Here is a 21,038-nt window from a genome sequence, read left to right on the forward strand (position 1 = left end):
ATATTTATATAAACATCAAACACAATTTCTTAGCATTTGCAGCCTAAAAATTAAGCGTAATCAGCGAAAATGATTAAAAAAAAGCCGAAAAAAACAAATTATATGTATACATATAGATATAGAAATCTATATATATATGTAACTGATCAATGTTTTTGACATGAGATTGTATACACAATTAGCGAAAGGGAATTATTAAATTTATATTATAAATTGATTAACGAATTAACATTGCGAAATTAAATTGAAAACATGACACAAAGAACAACATATAGTAAGAACATTCCATCCAGTTAGCGAAACGGGGCATCCAATTCTTCTTGTACTTTCCATATGTCTGCGCCGCATTTTCCAATTCCCATTCTCTCCATCAAATTGTTTGTTGTCCGAGATATGAGATATGAATTAGGTAAGTCTTGGGGTTATCACACAAAACATTTCGTGCAATTAATATTTTTATGTTTATGCATAGAATCTATTATAACTTTATTTTAAATGATTATAAATACGATTTGTAAATTGCAGCGCATCAATAAAACATACACTTCCAAAATAATTGAAGAATTCCTTCCTTTTATTTAATCGGTAATACTTTTGCCTATTGCAGATAACTGAAGAAATTTTTTCTCAAATTTCGAAACTCAACAATTTTGTCTCAGTTTTTTCCCAATTTTTTTTATACCAGATATAACTTAGAGACTAGAAAAACTAAAAAAAAATACTAACTAAAACTATGGTAATTAATAATATAAATAAAAATCTATACAACAAATTGTAAAACGCTATTTAACGGTTTAGTTCTTATTGGTATGCAAAATAATTGAATTTAGTAATTTTTCATTAGAAAAGAAGATAAAGAAATTTGAAGAAGAAAAAAATTAAAATAAAAAATTGAATAAAAACCATTAAGGAAATTATAAAAAATAATGTGAATGTGTTTTAATCTATCTTTCGGGGCGTAGAAGGAGTTAAAAAGCCAACTCTGTTTTTTGTACACATGAATTCTCATTTATTATTATTATTTATTTTCCACTTCAGTTTTCACAATTCATGCGCTTATACGCTACCATCTTTAAAATTGTCTTTTATATCGGTTCTCGGGATTTCAATATATGTAGTATTTATATATTTCATTTATTCATCATCTTTGTCGCTTGTGGGATATTCAGATTATGGGAGTTAAAAGAGCAATACCATTTCAATTCTCACAAATTAATTATGATCCATACAAAAATGCCATACTTATATGCTTACGTATATTTATATATAAGTATATTGAATTTATCTGTTTGTGCTTCCAATTAAATTGCTCCACAAACTATTCAAAGGGGCATATGATTCTGAGACATGTAGATTATTTGAGAGAAAATGGTATTACTAAGTCAAAATTATAACCCATGCACATGTTGAATACTTATGGGCTTTAACAAAACTCCATATGATTGAATAAGAGAATTTTCTTTACTTTTTCAGCAAAAGTTTCATAATATATTTTTTTTATTGTATTTATGTGCTCTGCGTGGGAATTATGCAATTTTAGTATATTCTAAATGGACTCATTGTTTTTGTAAGTAAGCTTAAGTGCTGTTTATTTTACTTGTTGTTCTCATTATCAATGCCCCTTCCTCCAAATAATTCACATTTAACAATTTTAATTTTTCGATTTGCATAACTTCCTTTAAGAGTAATTAGTATTATTAGCACACACTTTTCACTAACTTCCATTCGATCTAAACTCACATTTCTGCTTACAAAATGTTTTGTTCTAGTCTTTACGTTTCTGTTTTCATCATCTTCATCTTCAACGTCATCGTTATCGTTATCATCATATATCATTATTTTTATCTTCTATTTGTTTTGCTTTAAATATAACAAAATAAATTACCATTTAAATGAAAACCTTCAATTTTATTTTATTTTATTTAATATTTCATTAGAGCTAGAGCTAATTTACGCCTTTTTTTTGTTATTACAAGTATGCACTACTTTGCATTCAACTGGATTTTTATTAAGTATATAAAAAATACTATTTAATGTTTTTATATACTTATATACTGGTAAGTATTATTATATGTTTACTTAAATAATTCTCTCATTGTTTATAAGGATTTTTTTATTTGTATATTTGGTTTTATAATTCATAATTTCGTTGCGACATTTTATTGTTGAGAAATGAACTGCATCCAAAACTACTGATATTAGTTGGCGGCATATTTAAAATACTTAACGAAAAACTAAAAAATTCTACTGCTGATAAATATATATGTTTTTGTATATGTGTGTATGTTAATAAGTAGGTATTCTGGCCTGGTCAGCAGTGGATGGTCTTCAATAAACTAAGGATTCGATTCGATAAAATAGATCATGTTTCTGCGCGCCAACATTAACAATACATGTATGATAATAATAAGTATATAGATGGTATGTTACGGTTTGGTTTGGTAATTGCGATAAATATGTAACTCTTGTCAGGTTCTGGACTTTAGGTACAAAAAGTGTTTATATCAGGGTACAATGTGGGCATAGAAAGAAACAGACGTTAGCCCTTTTAATCGATCATGATTTTATTCGGATCCATCCACTACATCCGCTAACAATGCAAAACTCATACTAATAAAGAAAATATAATGGAGAAGAAAGTGTTGTGAAAGTACGAATATGAGTATTTTCTTACATTTAACGCATATATAATAGGTATGTATTTGTCTGGGGGTTCCAAAGACGCCCTTACATGCCTCGGCACAACCATATTAGATACACATACGAGTACATATAAGTAAGTACATAAGTAGTATTAATGTTTACTCCATGACATAAATTCATAAATATGTTATGAAATTTAAATATTTTTTAGTTGCTTTCATTTCATTGCATTGCAAAGAAATCGCAATTTGAGCAAAAAGTAAGTTTAAAGTTAAGTTCTAAAATTTTGTTTAGCTGTGAATGTTGAGATATATATTTATATGTATATATATTGAAGCATTACTTTGTTTTTCGGTTGTGTTTGTTTTATTTGGTGAATTAATGTGGAGCATATTTGTAATCTCATTTAATGTTTGTACATTGTTCATTCTTTTTTTTTTGTTTTTGTTTCATTATTGTGATGTAATATGCAATATATCTATGCTTTTAAATTTAAATTACATACTTGAATATTTTCATTTGTTTTCTTCGTTTTTCGCGTATTCAGCATTAATTACTGTTTGTTTAGTTATACATATAAAGTTAAATACACATATATATGTAATTCGTATTTTAATGCGCATAAATAACTGTAGACTGGTACATAAGCAAAACATATACATGTCATTATCATAGGTTATCATCATTTTGTTCATTTAGTATTACACATGTAGTAAGTATATAATTTATATGTATACTAGCACACACTTAACATTCTTATATTTAATATACGTACATACACATCATATAAATTAAATGTTCCGTTAATATATATATATATATAGATATATATATATATTTTTACTAAGCTTGGCGCACAATTTAACCAATGCTCAATGTTTACTTCTTTTTGTGTGTATTGTATAAATTATCAAGTTTTTTTTCTTCTTTAATACATACATTTCTTTTGGCTTTTTTTTATATTAATTTTGTTAAATATAAATATGCGTCTTATTCCATTTTTTTTGTATATTTTATGTCATGTGTATATATATTTTTATAAAAATTATATAATTTAAAGCTTGTTTGTTACGTCTGAACTAAATGTAAAATTTGAATAACCGCCTCGATCATCGATATCGTCGGTCGACCTTTGACCTTTGAATACACTGCAATTTAACACAAGCGGCAACAACATTATATTCCTTAATTATTTAAACAAATGCGAGTTGCACAATTAAAGCGCCTGCTCGCTTCGGTATTCCTTTTTGTTGGTCAACGCAAAAAATGTGAAAATATTATGCAACATATTTCTTTCACACATTTGAATTCTTTTAATTTCGATTTCATGTTCTTCACATTATGTTTGTATTCATTTGAAATTAAAGTTATGGCGCACAACTAAAATGATACAAAAACTATCCGTCTTCTGTTTTTCTTCTTGTCATAATTTGTTAATGCTAATTTGTTTTGTTTTTTAAACATACAACTGAATTTTCATAAAAATCACCCTGTAAATTGTAGTTTATAATATTTCAATATTCTTTATATGTATATCATTTACATGCTAAATTTAGCTTAGATACTAAATACATAAGTTCATATACTACGACGGAAGCTTTTATTTACAGGTTAATTAAAAGATAAAAACAAAGTATAATAATTCACAAAATAAAGGAAAAACAATTTTAATACATATATTCACAAAATATGCTCGCTGTTTGTATAAAGACTACGTTGCACTTAAAAACCATAAGAAAAACGAAGAAATAAAATAGAAAATAAATAATTAAATGACTATGCGTTGGTACATTTTCTTATTGTTGTTCTTGTTCTTGTTGTTGTTGATGTTGTTGATGTTCTTGTTGTTTTTGGATTCACTTGGACTGCATATTTATAAAAAATTAATTGAATCTGTTGGTTTTTAGGAATATTGTTTAGCATTTCAGTCATTTGCTTAAATTAACATAAAATTAACAATTGAATTTAAAATTAAAAATGTAATTTGGCAAAAAAAAGATTAATCATATACTTATTTACAACCTCTCACAATTGGCAAACAAATCTCTTACAAAAACTAAACTAATTTTCAACTAATTGTCATAATTTATGTTTCGTATTTATGTGTAAGTATTTTACGCATACAAATTTAGTTGAATATTTCAATTACAATATATAATTCTTGTGAATTTCTCACTCGATTTTTGTTTTTTTGGTTTTATTTTTGTTTTGGCTTTTGCAATTAATATGTGTTTTTTTAATGCGCTTTTCAGCTGCAAAAACAAATTGTGACCGGGACTTGGCCCTTGAAGCTTGACATAACGCTATCCACATGTTGCACGAATTCCACAATTCAACAATTTTCATCAATTAACCAATTCGCTCGGGTTTTTATCAGACTTTATGCTTACAGCCGAGTCACCCTGTTGCCACATGACAGACACAGACACAGACACAGACGCCCTGTGTTAGCTATTGGGACGCTTTAACAACTGATTTCGGAGTGATTGTTGTTGTCCTTATATCGCTCCGCATATCCTTGAATGGTAAAGGGTGAGTCGTTCGTTGCCTTCCCTGTTGCCGTCTCCCCGTTGAGCAGCATTCCATTTCCACTGGGCAGAGCTCCATTCATCTTGCTGCAATCTCTCTCCGGATCAGCCTTCAACTGCACCTGCACATTGGCATAGGACTGCTTGGAGTTGCCATTGGGATTACCGCCATTGGCCAGGCTCTTGGACAACGCCGCAGGATCTAGCGTGATGCCATCCAGCTGCGAGGCAAAGGACAGCGGTGGTTGTATGGTCGTCGGCGTCGGCTGTGGCGTGTCCAGGCTAATCAGTTTCGCCTCATCGCTATGCGTGGGCGAGCGCAATATGGGCGTGGCATGTGCCGATGCGGCAGCAGCAGCCATGGATGCGGCAGCCTGCAGATTACGCTGCGAGTCTCCATTGGCCATCGTGGTGATGCCGCCAGAGCTGAGCAACGGCTGATCGCTCTTCGAGTTGGGCAATATGAAGGAGGTCTCCCAGCAGTCGCCGCCCACAATCGCCGCTGCAGCGGCTGCCCCCTCCAAGGGCTCTGGCATTGTGGGCTTGGGGGCGGCGGGCGAGGTGACAGCGGGGGGAGTGCAGGCGTTTTGTTGACGCTGCGCGGTGGGGGCATACGGAGTGCCACCCGGTGCATGTGGTGCACCGTTGCCGGGCAGCGGTACCAGATAGTCCGGTACGGCCAGACAGAACTCCTCACCGTTGGGCGGCCGGATGACAGTCTCGTCCCGCTCCGAGGCCGTGGGTCCCAGTATATTGGGCAGCGGTGCATTCATAATACTTGCATCCTGCGTGCAGGCAGTTAGATGCTCCAGCAGGCTGGTGAATGTGGGCCGATCCTCGGGCGTGGGATTCCAGCAGTCGGCCATGATCTTGTAAATGGACACGGGACATTCAGTGGGGGAGCCGAGACGTCCGCCGCGCACCACCAGCTCCATGACCTGTGTATTATGTTGGCCGGGATATGGCGAACGGCCCAAGCTGAACACCTCCCAGAGCAGTATGCCAAAGGACCAGACATCCGTCTTGGATGTGAAAATGCCATCGAGGAATGCCTCTGGTGGCATCCACTTGATCGGCAGCATTGCCTTGCCGCCCTTGCGATAGTAGTCCGATCTATAAATGTCGCGGGACATGCCAAAGTCAGCGATCTTCACCACACGTCCTGGACCCTTGCTGCTCAGCAGACAGTTTCGGGCTGCGATGTCGCGGTGAATGAAGCGTTTGCTCTCCATGTAGCGACATCCCTTGGCAACGTCCAGGGCACAGAAAAGCAGATCCTTCATGGTCAACAGGGAAGGTCGCTCCGGTGTATTGCGATTCTCGCGCAGAAACTTTTGCAAATCTCCGCCGGCAAGCAGCTCTAGAACAATATAGTAAGGCTGTCGATCGAAACAGACGCCAATTAGATGCACCATATTCGGGTGATTGAACTTGGCCATAATGGCTGCCTCCTTCAGGAAATCCTCCTCCTTCTCGCGCTTGGGATCTTCGCGTAGCGTCTTCACAGCCACCGGCATTTCAACAGCATCTCCATCGCGATGGCGATACAAAGCCAGGTAGACTTCACCAAAGGCGCCTTTGCCCAGTGCACTGTGGAGAAAAGAGAAAGTCATATGATAAAATATCCATTGCTCAATTTAAATATGTATTAAATGTATCTAAGGAAAAAATAAACAATGATAAAAAAATATTGTATTTTCAAATTTTAATGCAGAATCAAAATAGAGGTCAAATAAAGATATAATTGATTTTCCGCGAGGAAATCGGTTTGGATTTGACAAAGTTATGGCTGTTATAAATTCTTAAAAAAGTGTCAAGGGGATTTACATTGAAAGAAAAAAAATTATTTTTATAATTTTTATGCAGAATCAATATAGAGACCACCAAATTATAATATTGACGTTCCGCATGAAAATCGGTTAAGATTTGACAAAGTTATGACAGTTTTAAATTCTTAAAAATATGTCAAGGGGATTTACACTGAATGAAAAAATAATTAATTTATAAATTTTAATGCAGATATAATATAGAGGCCAACAAATTATAATATTGAAGTTCCGCATGGAAATCGGTTAAGATTTGACAAAGTTATGGCTGTTTTAAATTCTAAAAAAAAATGTCGAGGGGATTTACACTGAATGAAAAAAAATTATACTATCAATTTTGATGCAGAAATAATATAGAGGCCAACAAATTATAATATTGACGTTCCGCATGAAAATCGGTTAAGATTTGACAAAGTTATGACAGTTTTAAATTCTTTAAAAAGTGTCATAGGGATTTACAGTAAAAGAAAAAAAAATATTTTTACAAATTTTGATGCAGAGTTAATATAGAGGCCAACAAATTATAATATTGACATTCCGCATGAAAATCGGTTAAGATTTGACAAAGTTATGACAGTTTGAAGTTCTCGAAAAGCGTCAAAGGTGGACATAAGCTACTCACTTGACCAACTGGAGACTCTCGCGTGCCACCTGCGGCAGACTGTTGACATCGATGTGGCCATTGAGAATGCCATCGCAGCCATAGTTGGGATTGAAGTTATTCAGATTGGAGTCATCAATGTTGTGACGTAGTCGACTTAGCTGAAGATCCTGCTCCGCAAGCATCTTATGCCGCAGTTTGGCCTGCTTCTTGCGCTGATATCGATTGTCTGCAGAAGAATCAGAAGGATAATTAGTGAACACAATTGAGAAGTACATTTCTGAGCTTACACAACATAAAGATAAGAGCGGTGATGCAGATAAAGAGCACGGCGAGAGAGAACATCAGGATGGATACCAGATACTGGAAGGAGGACTTGCCCGCCTCCTCCTGTCTCTCACAGGCCGTGTTGTTGTCCCGCTTAAGACTCCAGCCCTCCGGGCATATGCAACGCACCTTGGACCTAAATTCATCCAGAGCCACACAACGATAATCACAGCCACAACCCTCGATAGCTGGAATGATGATGATGGCCCCAGCACCACTGCTGGATCCGGCATGGATTTCGCTGGCATCTCTTAGGCTGCGACTGCTGCTGATGTAGGAGCTGCCTCCCTCGCCATTGGACTCGTTGAGATAGACATCTCCACCGGCGTAGCCGCCACCACCGCCACCTGTGTTGCAGCCACCGCCGCCACCGCCAAAGCCACCCTGTCCATGTCGGTGCACGGAGGTGCCATTGTCAGCCAGCTCAACATAGCAGGAGTGTCCTCCGCGTCCGCCCTGCAGCAACGCAGCGCCATAGGTTGGACTTAGCGCCTGATCCTCCTTGGCACGCCAACCACCTCCGGGTCCGGCAGTCTTTTTGTTCAGCGGTTCGCCATTGATCTGACCGCTCTCGGGGGCTTGAAGTGGCTTGGCCTTCTGGCCGTGCTGAAAGTCCTCGTCTATATACTGACCAATGCCCAGGCCACCACCTCCGCCTGCCACGAGCAGCGGTACCGCCTCGTTTTTGGCCTGGTTCAGCAGGAAGACAAAGGAGCCACCGCCACCACCACCAGCGCCATTCTCAATGTAAATGTTCATCACCATGTCTTGCTTGGAGCGAAAGCTGAACTGTGTCAAGTCGAGATCATGATCCGTTCCACAGCCGGCTTCCTTGTGAAGACCCATTGATTTGATGCAGGCATTTTCGCCCTGTTGACCCACCAGAAAGTAAAGCTCCTCATTCTTGTGCAGCTCCAGCACCGCCACAGCCACAGAGCCACGAGAGCTGCCCACACCACCAGATCCAAGGCCACCACTGGCACCTTTGGCGATGATCCTGAGGGAGTAGGAAAGCAGGTGAGTTAAGGTATAGCCCAATGGGAGAAATAACTAGTCGACCGGTGCTACAGTCGAGCATACTCGACTGTCGGAGACCCCGTACTTACTATGTCAAAATCTAATAATGGAAAAAAGTTTTTCTTACTAAGACTTGATTTTCGTCCGATCGGTCCTATGACAGCTATATGATATAGTGGTCCGATTTGAACCAACTTTGAACAGGCTATTTAAAGCCGAGTTTCATGTATATTTTATAAGTTTGGTTACGGTATCTCATAAAACAAAAAAGTTTTTCATACTAAGACTTGATTTTCACCCGATCGGTCCTATGACAGCTATATTATATAGTGGTTCGATTCGAACCAACTTTGGACAGGATATATAAAACCAAGTTATGTGCTTATTGCATCAGTTTGGTTACAATATCTCATTAAACAAAAAATTTTCTTATACTAAAACTTGATTTTCGACCGATTGTTCCTATGGGCGCTATATATAATAGTGGTCCGATTAAAAAAAGAAACAAACTGGATCTGCCTGCAATACTGAGGAATCTACATACCAAATTTGGTGTCACTAGCTTTTAAATTGTTCTTATAATTTGGATATGAAATTTTTTTTTTTTCGATCGTGGCCAAATTTTGAAATAAACTTGATCTGCTTGCAATATAGAGTGACCTACATACCAAGTTTGGTGTCTCTAGCTCATATAGTCTCTGAGATCTAGGTGTTTATACAGACGGACGGACGGACGGACAGACAGACAGACAGACACACAGACAGACAGACAGACGGACATTGCTATATCGACTTGGCTATTGATGCTGATCAAGAATATATATGCTTTATAGGGTCTGCCACGCCTCCTTCTGCCTGTCACGCACATATCCGTTCAAACAAACCCAATAGACCCCTGTACTTTTTTTAAGTACGGGGTCTAAAAATTGGTACTTACGTGTAATAACCCTCGTTGGGAACCTTCCACTTCTGCATGCCTTTGTAGGTGCTTTGATCCTCCACGACATGTACCTCGCGTAGCACGTGCGACTGATTCTGCTCCTTGTAGTTGCTTTCACATTGTGCCTGTGTCGGTCCTATCATGCCCCGAGTGTCACAGGTTGTTAGCTCTAAATCTGCAAGCAAGAGGATGTAAGGAATTTACTATTTATCTGGGATATTTCATTAAAAAACCACTTACAGCTCGTATGGTCAAAGTCGTGGTGCGTTGGACTCTTTTGATTATAACGAACGTCCCAATAGTTATATCCATTGAGATGCTCCTCGGGTATATTGAGACCAAAGCATTCGGGACTCAGGGAAAAGTCATCGACGGCAACGTCCGAGAAGATGCGCATTCCCATGCGAGCCTCAAACTGCAGATAGTATCTAAAAAGATCCGAGTAGTTTCGATTGACTGGATTGTTATGGCTTCTATACGCATAGGCTTGTCAACTTACTTGGATGTAATGTTGGGTAGAACGTACTCGGCACGTAACCAATCGCTTCCCTGGTTCTTGGTGCTCCACCAGAGCGTTGTGGTTATATTCTCCTTCTCTTTCATTTCGACCACGGATAGATTGATGCTGCCTGGATTCTTGCCAAACTGATGGATGTAGAAACGCACCACGCAAGAGTTGCGATAGGGTGAATCGGGATTACCATGGACAGAGGGCGGCGGGTTGAAGGTCTTGCTCAGCATGATAGCATTGCTGGCAAAGCCAATGATTGAGTTCTTCTCCGAGTCGTTGATGTGCTGGTTCATGTTGACGAGCATGTAATAGCCACCAGTGGCGTTCAACAGATGTTGCTGCGTGTGATCGCCATCGGGGCCAGTGTCGTGGGTGGGGGAGGAGCCGGTGTGACGGGACCAAGTCAACGTTGTCTTGCCCGAGTCGCGCCAACCGCACCAATCCTCCTCAAAGTCACAGCGACCGCCATAGGGTATCTTGTCTGTAACAGATAAGAGCTTGAGCCACGCTGAACCAAGTGAACCCACTTACCACTTACCGCATGACTGAATCTCGTCCTCGGCATCGTCACAGTCGCGGGTGATGTCGCAAATGCGCGGCAATGGAATACAGACGGGTACTTTGTTCATCATGCACTTGACCTGCGATGTGCTGCACTTTTCCGACTTGGTGCCTTCCGGGAAACAGTTGACCATGCGCAAATTATCGATGGCCACGTGCGCCTTCTGTCCAGTCTTCAGGTCGGGCACGATTTCAAAGACAATTCGAAAGTCACGGGAAATGCGACCGAGTCGAAAAACACGGTGTGTCCATTGACGGTAATTGTCACCCATTATCTCTGCCGGCACCCAGCTGCTCTCCTGCGGATGCAGTGGCTCCACCACCACCCGCGACAGTCCGTGACTCATGTCGCTCTGATGCATATACACCTCCATGACGCACTTATCCAACGTGGTGCTAAACGAGGGTGACGTCAAGTTCAGCTGCTTCGTCGTCGGCTGCACTCGGGCGTACAGGAAGTGACCATTGGCATCGTCGATGCTGTCTGCGACTGGTCCGGGCAGCAAGCCCGTCATATTCTTCTTGGCCAGCTCCGTGCCGCTGATCACCTGAAAGCCATCCACTAAATGCTCGGTCCACTCCCAGGCGCAGGGTGTTTCAAAGTTGCATTTGACGCCCAGCAAATCTTCGATTTCCGACGAGGGTGTGGACTCCGTGTGGGGTGCATAGGTGTTCTACATAAAGATGAAGATGGGCTTAGAGTAGCTGATAGACACTGGATATAGCTCATTCTGGAGCTGTACTCACCGGCTTTGGTGCCGTATCCCGAATGCGCTCCTTGATCTGCTGTATGGGATCCACTTGATCACCATCGGCATCGGTATCGTCCTCCATATTACCATGGGTGACTCCACCAACTGGCTGGTCAGCCTGGTTGAGGCTCTTCTTCAGCTTGATCAGCTCACTGAGTGAGTTCTTGCGGGGAGACGTGCGTATCGGTTGATTATCCGTGCCTCCGTAGAGCGGAGGAAAGCGCGTGGAGAAGAGCCCGGTGGCAGGACCAGCTGTCATGGCTGCCGCACCATTGGGCTGACGCAGTTTCTCACCATATCGATCCGCTGAGCCAACGCCGCCCAGGCCATCGATCTTGCCAATGGAGGAGGTGCCCGAGTAGGATGCATAGCCAGTGCTGCTGCCGGAAATGCCACCGCCAGGACCTCCAACCGAGGGTTTCAGCAGCTCCTTGCGTAGCGACTCCATGCCACGTTGCCCATTGCCGCGCTCGGGGCGTGGCAAGCCACCAGCGCCCACATGCGACAAGTTCTGGCGACGTCGCGTATCCCGTCGACTGCCCGGCGGCGGCCTCGAACCAAGTGTCCCCTGGCTCGCCTCCCCCTCGTAATCATCGTAGACATGGACGGGCTGCGCCAAGCCGGGCAACGTTGGCAGCGGCAGCGGCAGCGGTTGCTCATGGAGGCGTCCATTCCGCAGCTGCTTGCCCGGCCCCTGATAGTTGTAGTTGTTGTAGCTGTTGCTCTGATGCTGCGACATTGGCAGCGAGTTGAAGGTGTGATTCAACAGCGGCCGCTGCGCCAACGCCAACGTCAGCCCGCCCAGCAGGCTGAGCAGCAGCAGCAGCAGCGCCGCTAGTGGGCGTGGCATGCTAAAAGCTCGACAAACAGTGCCTCAAAATATGTAGGCGTCTATTAGGTGCGTGTGTGTGTGTGTGTGTGTATGTGATTTGAATATGTGTATTTTCTTTAGTTATTGTGACTTATTTTTTGCTGAGCCAGTCGCTTTGAGGCGCCTCAACTGGTTGCAAGCTTAACTCTTGTGGCACGTGGGCAATGTCCTTGCTGACCGCTGGGCGGACACACGAATCGCGCATTTAAAGTTCTTCAGATGCAGGCAGCACATTGCTATTGTTCTTTCAATATCTTGTGTAGGTGTGTGCGTTGTTGTTGTGGTTCTTGTAGTTGTTGTGGTTGTTGTTATGGCAACTTGAGCGACAATCTGCAAAAATTGGAAATGCGAAACAAATATGCAAATGAATAACGCCCCTTGACTTTTGACTTTTAATACGCAAATGAAAATACTCATAAATACATGTTTACATGCCCACATGGTGGCATTCAATTATTCACATAATTGCCATCCATTTAATAACCCTCTAAGATCCGCTTTCGCTACATCAATTTATTATTCAATTAATCGCCCACATCCAGGTGACCTTGTAGATTCTAGGAATTGCAATTTCATTTGCCGGCAACTACTTTGAGCCTCAGTCTTTACACAAAATTGCAATAAACTGATAGGAAAAGGACTCGAAATGCTGGAGCACACACGTGTGCCTCCCCAGCTGACAATGTTTTGCCACGGGCCAAAAAAAAATAAAGAAAATCAATGCCAACATTCGTTTGTTTGACATTTGGCCCACTGCAGTTTGCAATTTGGCTTTTACAAGCTGCCTGAATTGCTGATGGGCCAGCTTCGCCGAAAATGGGTCATTGATGTAGCTTTTAATTGCCAGAGGTCATTTATTAAAATTTAATTTCAGAAGACCAATGCAATCAGATTGATGTCATAATAATAAATTAAGAAATTTTAATGTAAACCTACACTCAGTTATAAAATATGTTTCACCTTTTAATTAAGTTAGTTAGTTTGAATTACGATTTCGAGCTATCAACAAAAACCGCCTTTATTCATAATATACTGTCAAAAAGTCAATGCTTATATTAATAACTTTGAATTAAACCGGATAATGAACATCAAATTTACTTGGAAATTTTAATCAATTTTTAACATATTCAAGTAGATGTGAGCATTTTAAAAATACGATTTTTTATATCTCACTGCTCTCGGATTTCTGCATAATAGAATTGCCATATTTAAACTCCAGTTCAAGGCCAAAATAAACAGGTTTCACTGGAATTTGCAAATATGACTTTTAATATATTTATGGGATTTATCTAGAAATTGACTGCAGTTAATATATGAATTCTAGTTATATATACAGTTTTATTGATTTGCAGAAAATATAATTTACAATGTTTTGTAGTCTACAAAATTTCAAAATAAATAATTAATACAAATGCACAAAGGTAGTGAATTTATTCCAATAAATGCATAAATCAGCTAATATTGTTGAGTTATAATTTGTACAAATTAAATTGAGATTATTTTCAGTATTCTGCGAAATGGTAATTATAGTGTATAAATTGCATTCAGCTTGTCGGACACAAGTTTCTCGGAAAATAGAATAGAAAATCAGCTTGTCGTATATTCGTTGCATCTGGCAGAGCCAAAAATAGTTTCTATTAAGCTTCATAATTGATGCTCAACAAAGCGAATCAAATAATATAATAATATATTTTAATTGTCGGGATGATAAATATATAGAAAAAGATAACCTATGCATAGAAATAATAACAGTTTATTTGAACATCTTCATCTACTCTCCGTAAAAAACACGCACAGTTTCTGGGGCGGCGTACAATTTCACATTTAACATTTCGTTTTGGTCATGTACTGAGCCCCACACTCGCACACAAATAGACACACACACACACACACATGTACTAGACACATACAATTTAATAGAAATGCACATTAATGCAATTTTCTCGCGTTTTCCTTAGATTTCTTTTCTCTTGTTGGATATATTTTCAAGGGGCTAAGACTAAAGCAGAAATGCAATTGTGGTATTTGCAAATTAAATTTCTTGGCCATCATCTTGTTGCTGTATATAAAAATGAAGTTGTTGTTGTTGCTGCTGTAAGTATTGGCTAACTGTTGTCGTTCGTCCTTTGACATTCGGTGCTTTTGGCGAGGGAAGCGACCAGCAAGAGACTAAAAGAAAAACACTGGGAAATTCTATGCCCGAATTTGCCGAAAAATGAGAAAAACAATGTTGCAAATAGCGAAATTTACTCGTCGAATTGTACTCTGTAAACGAGTGTGTGTGTGTGTAACTTCATAGTACGCTAAGTATGCTATACAAAATGGCTGCCGCAGTTGTACAACCAGCAGCACAACGAAAACAACAACAAAGCAGAATCGTAAATATACACACATTACACACGCAGATATGTCTAGTAAAAAAAGCGAATTGTGAGAAGAGCATGAATGAGGGAGGCAATGTAAAAGGCAGCGAGTTGAGGACCAGAGTGTCGACTCGGTACCACGGCGCGTATACGCAATCCGCAGAAGCAACGAGTGCCAAACGGAAACCCAATTGAAGCTGAAAGTTATGCGAGTAGCGGAGATGAGAGCAGCCAAAGGACCTGGCATGAACAAAGTTAAACTAACTAGCCAAAGCATAAACTACATGCATGTCAAACAGGAGAGCAAGAGGATGAGGCAAGAGGATGGAGGGAAGTAGTGCAAAGGGAAAGGGGACAAGGGACAAGGGAGAGGCAAACTGGGTTCAAAATACGTAGAAGTGCACACGACTGGGGACATGATGCTCTGGAGTGGAACAGGAGATCATCAACCAGGCCACAGGAACTGCAGCAAATATGTCAATTTATGGCCATGAGGGGAGCAGGAAACGGCGCATGCCAGGTGGGGTGAGCAGAGGGGGCAGCGAGTGCAGCGAGTGCAGCGTCAGTTTATCTGAAGCCGGTACTTGGCGTAGATTTTCCGCAAAATACACTCAAGCGCATATTGCAGTTGCAACGTTTTTCCTTTTTCCGACATAATTAAACTTGTATGATATATTGAAAAGTGGTGTAATCCTGCAAAGTCGATTGCTGGGTTTGTTATAATAAAACTAGTAATTGGCTACGCAGAAATTATTTAAATTAATTATAGTTCTTATCCCTAGAAGTATTTATTAAGGCCAAACTTAACTTGTCTGAAACTTTTCGGAATTGGTTCTTGACATACACAACAGGTTTGATTTGAAAAAGAGAAGGCTAAACAGCAAAACTTCTGAGAAATTTTAACTATTCACAACAATCTTCATACTATGAAACTATCTCTTAATTCAAAGTCTTCAAAATTGCCAATTCTTTGGATTATATTAAGACAAATATGAAGGTGGTCTTCCTATACAAACACCATTAAATGCTCTGTAATATTTTAAAAATTAAACTAGAATGAATAGTGACTTGAACGAAGTTTTTAGATTGAATGCACCTATTTTAGACAACTAGTTGCTAAGCAGTATCATCTAAGAAAAGTATCAGATAAACATAAATTCCTTTATTTTTGTTGCCGAATTAAATAGTTGTTTCGGCATTTAAATAACCACTGATTGTATTGGAATATTTCGGCTATAAAAAACACATTGAAACCACTAAACTCTGCTTGTAAAGTACATTAAATAACAATTAAAACTATTCCAATATATTAATAATAGTGCCCATGTTATTTGTCATAGTTTCAAATTTGACTGAAACTTAACAAAAATTGAACTTTACGTGCAGAAATTTTAGTTAACATTTGCATTGATTAGTAATGAAGTGTAGATGTTAGCATATTCAGCAGATGAAATAAAGGCAATTACAACAACTATAGAATATTAATAGAAATTCTGCAAAATTTGTCAAAGGAAATTTTGATAAGGCTTGAACCCTTGGAATTATTTTAATATGTTGATGCAGTTCAAGGGAATTATTAATTAAGCTGTACAATTTGGGATTGCATATTTTGATTTTGATTTTCCAAACAGAGAAAAATATGAGAATTTATTGCAGCTATTTAAATTTGGCTTAAATTAATTTAAAACAAACAAAAACTGTTGCGAAAATCTAACGAGCTTAGAAATGCTACTATTTGCAGGCTTGTGTGTGTGTGTGAGTGAGCGTATTTTGCAGATACACACACAGCAGTAACAACAACAACAGCAACAACAGCAACAACAACAACAACGAGTTGAAGCTGCGTCAACGCCGCAAATGTTGCGCTACTGCTGCTACAGCTACTGTTGTTGTTGGTGGTGGTGATTGCGGGGGTTGGTGTTGGTAGTGTTGTTGTTGCTGGTGTTGCTGGTGTTGGTGGTGTCTCCTGTAGGGCTCCAAGGCTTTCGACCATCACCAGCCCCAATGTGAATCGCAGCTACAGCTTCGTCGGCGTTGGCTGCTGTGCGCAGGATACACACACATGTAAAGAGCACGACACACACACTCACACACACACGCACACACACACGCAAATGTGAAGAGGAACGCTCGCTACCAATGGCGCAGACAAATTGTTTTGCGTATCTCACAGATACATGGATACAGAGGCACACAAAAGATACTACACACAAAAACATACCATACACACACTCACACACACACTCACACACACACAGGCAAAGTAAAGAATTTTTTCTATAAGAATTTTCACAAATTTTTCATCTTTCGATTGTTATATTAATTTTTATCGACCCTTTTTTTAGCATTGCCTTGTCTTAGATTTGTTGCAAGTGTATAACTGCAACATTTTGTTGCCTTTCTCAATTTATTTTCTTATGTGTATCACAAATTATTGAAATTACCATAACGCGCACATTTTGGGCAGATTTTTAGCGCTGTTTTAATGGATTTTCAAGAAAATCTTTTTTACTGTGAAAACTTTTACACATTTGCAATTTTCTTGAGGTTTATTTTTTTCACTTTTCAATTTTTCACTGAACCAACATACAAAAATTTTTGCTCTTACAGCTGAAATATTTGCTCGTTGTTGCTGTTGTTGTGGTTTTTGCTGTTGTTGTTGTTGTTGCAGTTGTTGTAAATGCTGCGCTGTGGCAGTCGATGTATCCGTATCTTTTGGATACTTGCGCGCACGACGCTCGGCAAACGAAGACTGAAATTGGGAAATTGTCGTGCAGCCCGCACAGCATCCAGAGGCAGCCCAGAGGCGACAACAACAACAACAATAACGACGACGACGACGACGGCAGCAGCGACTGCGTCTGTCTCTTTCGCTCTTTCTCTCTCTGTCTGTCTCGCAGGCGCAGGTTAAACGAATATCCTGCGCTGAAATCGAGCTGCGTACAGGATATACAGACAGGACACGAAAGGACATTTTTTACTCGCTGCCAACGTCTCGTTGCTGCTGAAGTAATGGCGGCAAAAGCTGTTGCTGTTGCTGTTGGGATGCTGTTGTGGCAGGTTGAGGTAGGTGAACAGGCGGCGGAAGGGAGTGGGAAGGTGGAAAGTTGGGCGCTTAGTGGCGCGCTCTGTCGGTCGGCGTTTGGGAAATTAATGCAAACTGCTGGAAATTTAATTTAGCTGCACGGCGGCAGGCACAGCACCTCCTCTGCCCCCGCTCTGCCCCCGCTCTGCCGCTGCTCTGCCTGTGGGCGGTTGGCTGCGACTGTGACTGTGTGTGTGTGTGTGTGTGTCTGTGATTGTGGGCATGGTCGTGCGTCAGCTAAGCTTGCATTACGCTTCCTTTTTCAATTTGCGCTGCAATGCGCTCAAGTGCAAGTGGGCCCCGTTGGCCTGATGTCCTGTTATCCTTGTGGCAAATGCCATAGATATACGAGACGCAGACATAAATGTGCATGCTCATGGCTGTCTCAGCCATAATGTTGACAATGTATTGGATTTACTCGTGTTCGCTGCATCCTCATGTCCTTCTATCCTCCTATCCTCCTAACCTGCTGTCCTGCTGCTCTGGTGTGAGCCCCTGGACGCGTGCGTCTGTAATTTCATCTAATCAGTTGCACGGATGCGGCATAAATGCATTTATCATGCTCCTATCTATCGCCTGGAGTGCACAAGGATAATCTGTGGCAACGGCAACAGTTGCAGCTTAGCAGCTGCTTCATCCTGTTGCTTGCGTCTTACTCATGATTGATTTAGCAATGAGTCGAGTTGTCATCCATATGCTTGAATGCCGCAAATCAATAGCTTTTGTGATGCTAAGCTAGTACTCAGATATAGTATCATTTGATATTTTTGTTTATTTCAATTGGGAAATTATCATCTTCAATTAATAATCTACAGAAGCTGAATGTTTATTAATTTTCTAAAATTTTCAATATAGATGACAAACAATGATTAAAAATCGGCTTGTATTTGACAAACTTATACCAATTCGATGAATTTAAAAAATCTTTCAAAGCGATAACTATAGAAAAAGTCTCAAAATTATGAAAATTTGACATTCTTTAAATTAAAAGAAATTTAGATACAATATAAATTAGATGGCGTACATGGACTGACAAGACATTGTTTATCAAATTGAATAGGGTTTTTACAAAGTTATGAGACCTCAAAGTTTTCTAAAAATATATTTAAAAGTTTAATACTATTTAAGTTTATGGAATTTAAATAGCTTAAGTACTTGCTTGCAACAACTTTCCAAATTTAATTAAAAAACAATTGTTTATGAATTTATTTTAAATCCAAATCAATTACTTAATATCCAAAAATAACATTTATATTTCCAAGATCAGTCAATCGAATGAACCTAAATCCATCGTATTTTTATCCATTAAAGATAATGATTTCTTCACAAAAAATAAAGAAACAGACACAGATTCAAAAAAATGCTTAATTCTTAGTTGAATATTTCAGATTGCCGCAAAAAGCAAATCTCATTCCAACACAATTTCAAATAGCATAGCAATAAGTCAAAATGCAAAAACATCGACAACAACATCATCATCAACAACAGCAACAACATAGAGAGATCGCAACAAACGGAAATGAGAGACACATACACAGATACTTAGATATATTCGTGTATATTTATATAGAAACGCGCAAATATATTTATTTATATGTACATACGTACTATATCTATAGTGCCTACATACATAAATATATTTAGAGACCGCGACAGTCGCAGACAAGCGACAACAACAACAACAATAAGAAGAACGACGTCAACGTTGACGACGTCAAAGACCGATCACAAGGGAACTTCGCTTGTACTTTTAAGATACTTTTGTATGTATGTGTGTGTGCGTGTGTGTGTGTCATTTTCATTTTCATTTTTGTTTTGGTTTTTAATTTTAATTTTGGCTCACGAAAATTGTGGCTAGTAAACGGAATCGTAAAATGTTTAGAGCTGCGCAAATTGCAAATATATGAGAATTGCACATAAAAGCATCACTATGCGTGTATCTCATGGATACACAAACTAAACACATTTGGCACTTGCTGCAGTCGACGACGAAAATAACACAGAGTCGTCTTCTATGCGATTATTTATAAAACACACTCACAGTCGATTGGGGAGAGATGTAAACTCTCACAGCGGCATGCAACGCGTGCCTGCCACGCGCGCCCTTCAATCTTGGAGTCGTCTATGGCGAATCCAAAGATAACTACAGCTGTAGTTGTATCTGTATCTGTATCTATAGCTATATATTCGCAAATGTATCTTGCACTTTTCATTCAATTATAGTCACTTAAATCTGCGCACGTAGCCCCAATGGATTATGATAAGAACTTAATGTGGCAACGACGAGCGACGCGACGACAAAACTGAGAGACGCGACTGTCCACTAGCGACTGGCGACTGACGACTGACGACTGACGAGCCGAACACAGTTCGAGATCGAGCCAAGACAAACGATTTGGATTTTCAGACATCTTCGGCGTCTGTTGTTTTTCTCACGGCTGCTCGCCAGCATCCTTGACTTGCCCCGTCTTGTGTCGTGTCTGTTCGTCTCTCTGTCTGTCTCTCTGTCTGTCTGTTTCTTTGCTTGTTTGTTTGTTTGTTTTCACTGGCGTCGCGTCAAGTGGATTCCACGCAATTGACTTGTGTGTGCCGCTGACGCACACACAGCGGGTGTGCGGCTGCTACTTGAGCAGACAATGCCACAGCTACTAGTAAATATATCCTTGCTACCTGCCACACTGACTACGTTACGTTTCTGCCTGTCAATTGCCATTCCAATTGCCCGCCTTGATCAAAGCATGCCCCAAAGATTTATGTGTCGTTGCAAATGCAACGCAACTGATGTCTCTGAGTTATTTTTAGTTGCATGCTGCAAGTTGCCTGCTTGCGACATCATTTCTTGGGATAGCTGCGAACAAAATTAATGAGCTGCTGCAGCATCATCACTATCTTCACTCCCCAGCAATGATTCCATCTTAAACAGTTCTCGAAAGCGGAAATGAGCAGCGGCCAAAGATCAACACTAGGTACAGTGGGCACTCAGCCAAATATTCTGCGCAGAATAATTAAAAAG

At 39.7% G+C, this 21,038-nt stretch overlaps 1 protein-coding gene across 1 annotated transcript; it reads right to left on the reverse strand.

Annotated features, from left to right (window-relative positions):
* Positions 1 to 3,987: 3,987 nt before the first annotated feature.
* LOC117785364 (ALK tyrosine kinase receptor) lies at positions 3,988 to 20,377 on the reverse strand. Its single transcript, XM_034623327.1, has 9 exons — positions 20,067 to 20,377; positions 11,702 to 12,907; positions 10,932 to 11,628; positions 10,382 to 10,874; positions 10,123 to 10,310; positions 9,880 to 10,057; positions 7,889 to 8,922; positions 7,620 to 7,827; positions 3,988 to 6,761 (listed from the first exon to the last, which is right to left on the reverse strand). Exons 2-9 carry the CDS (start codon positions 12,554 to 12,556, stop codon positions 5,108 to 5,110), a joined length of 5,307 nt encoding a protein of 1,768 aa, XP_034479218.1. The 5' UTR covers positions 12,557 to 12,907; positions 20,067 to 20,377; the 3' UTR covers positions 3,988 to 5,107.
* Positions 20,378 to 21,038: the final 661 nt, after the last annotated feature.

Source organism: Drosophila innubila (assembly GCF_004354385.1).
Source record: "Drosophila innubila isolate TH190305 chromosome 2R unlocalized genomic scaffold, UK_Dinn_1.0 1_C_2R, whole genome shotgun sequence".
NCBI classification, from domain to species: domain Eukaryota; kingdom Metazoa; phylum Arthropoda; class Insecta; order Diptera; family Drosophilidae; genus Drosophila; species Drosophila innubila.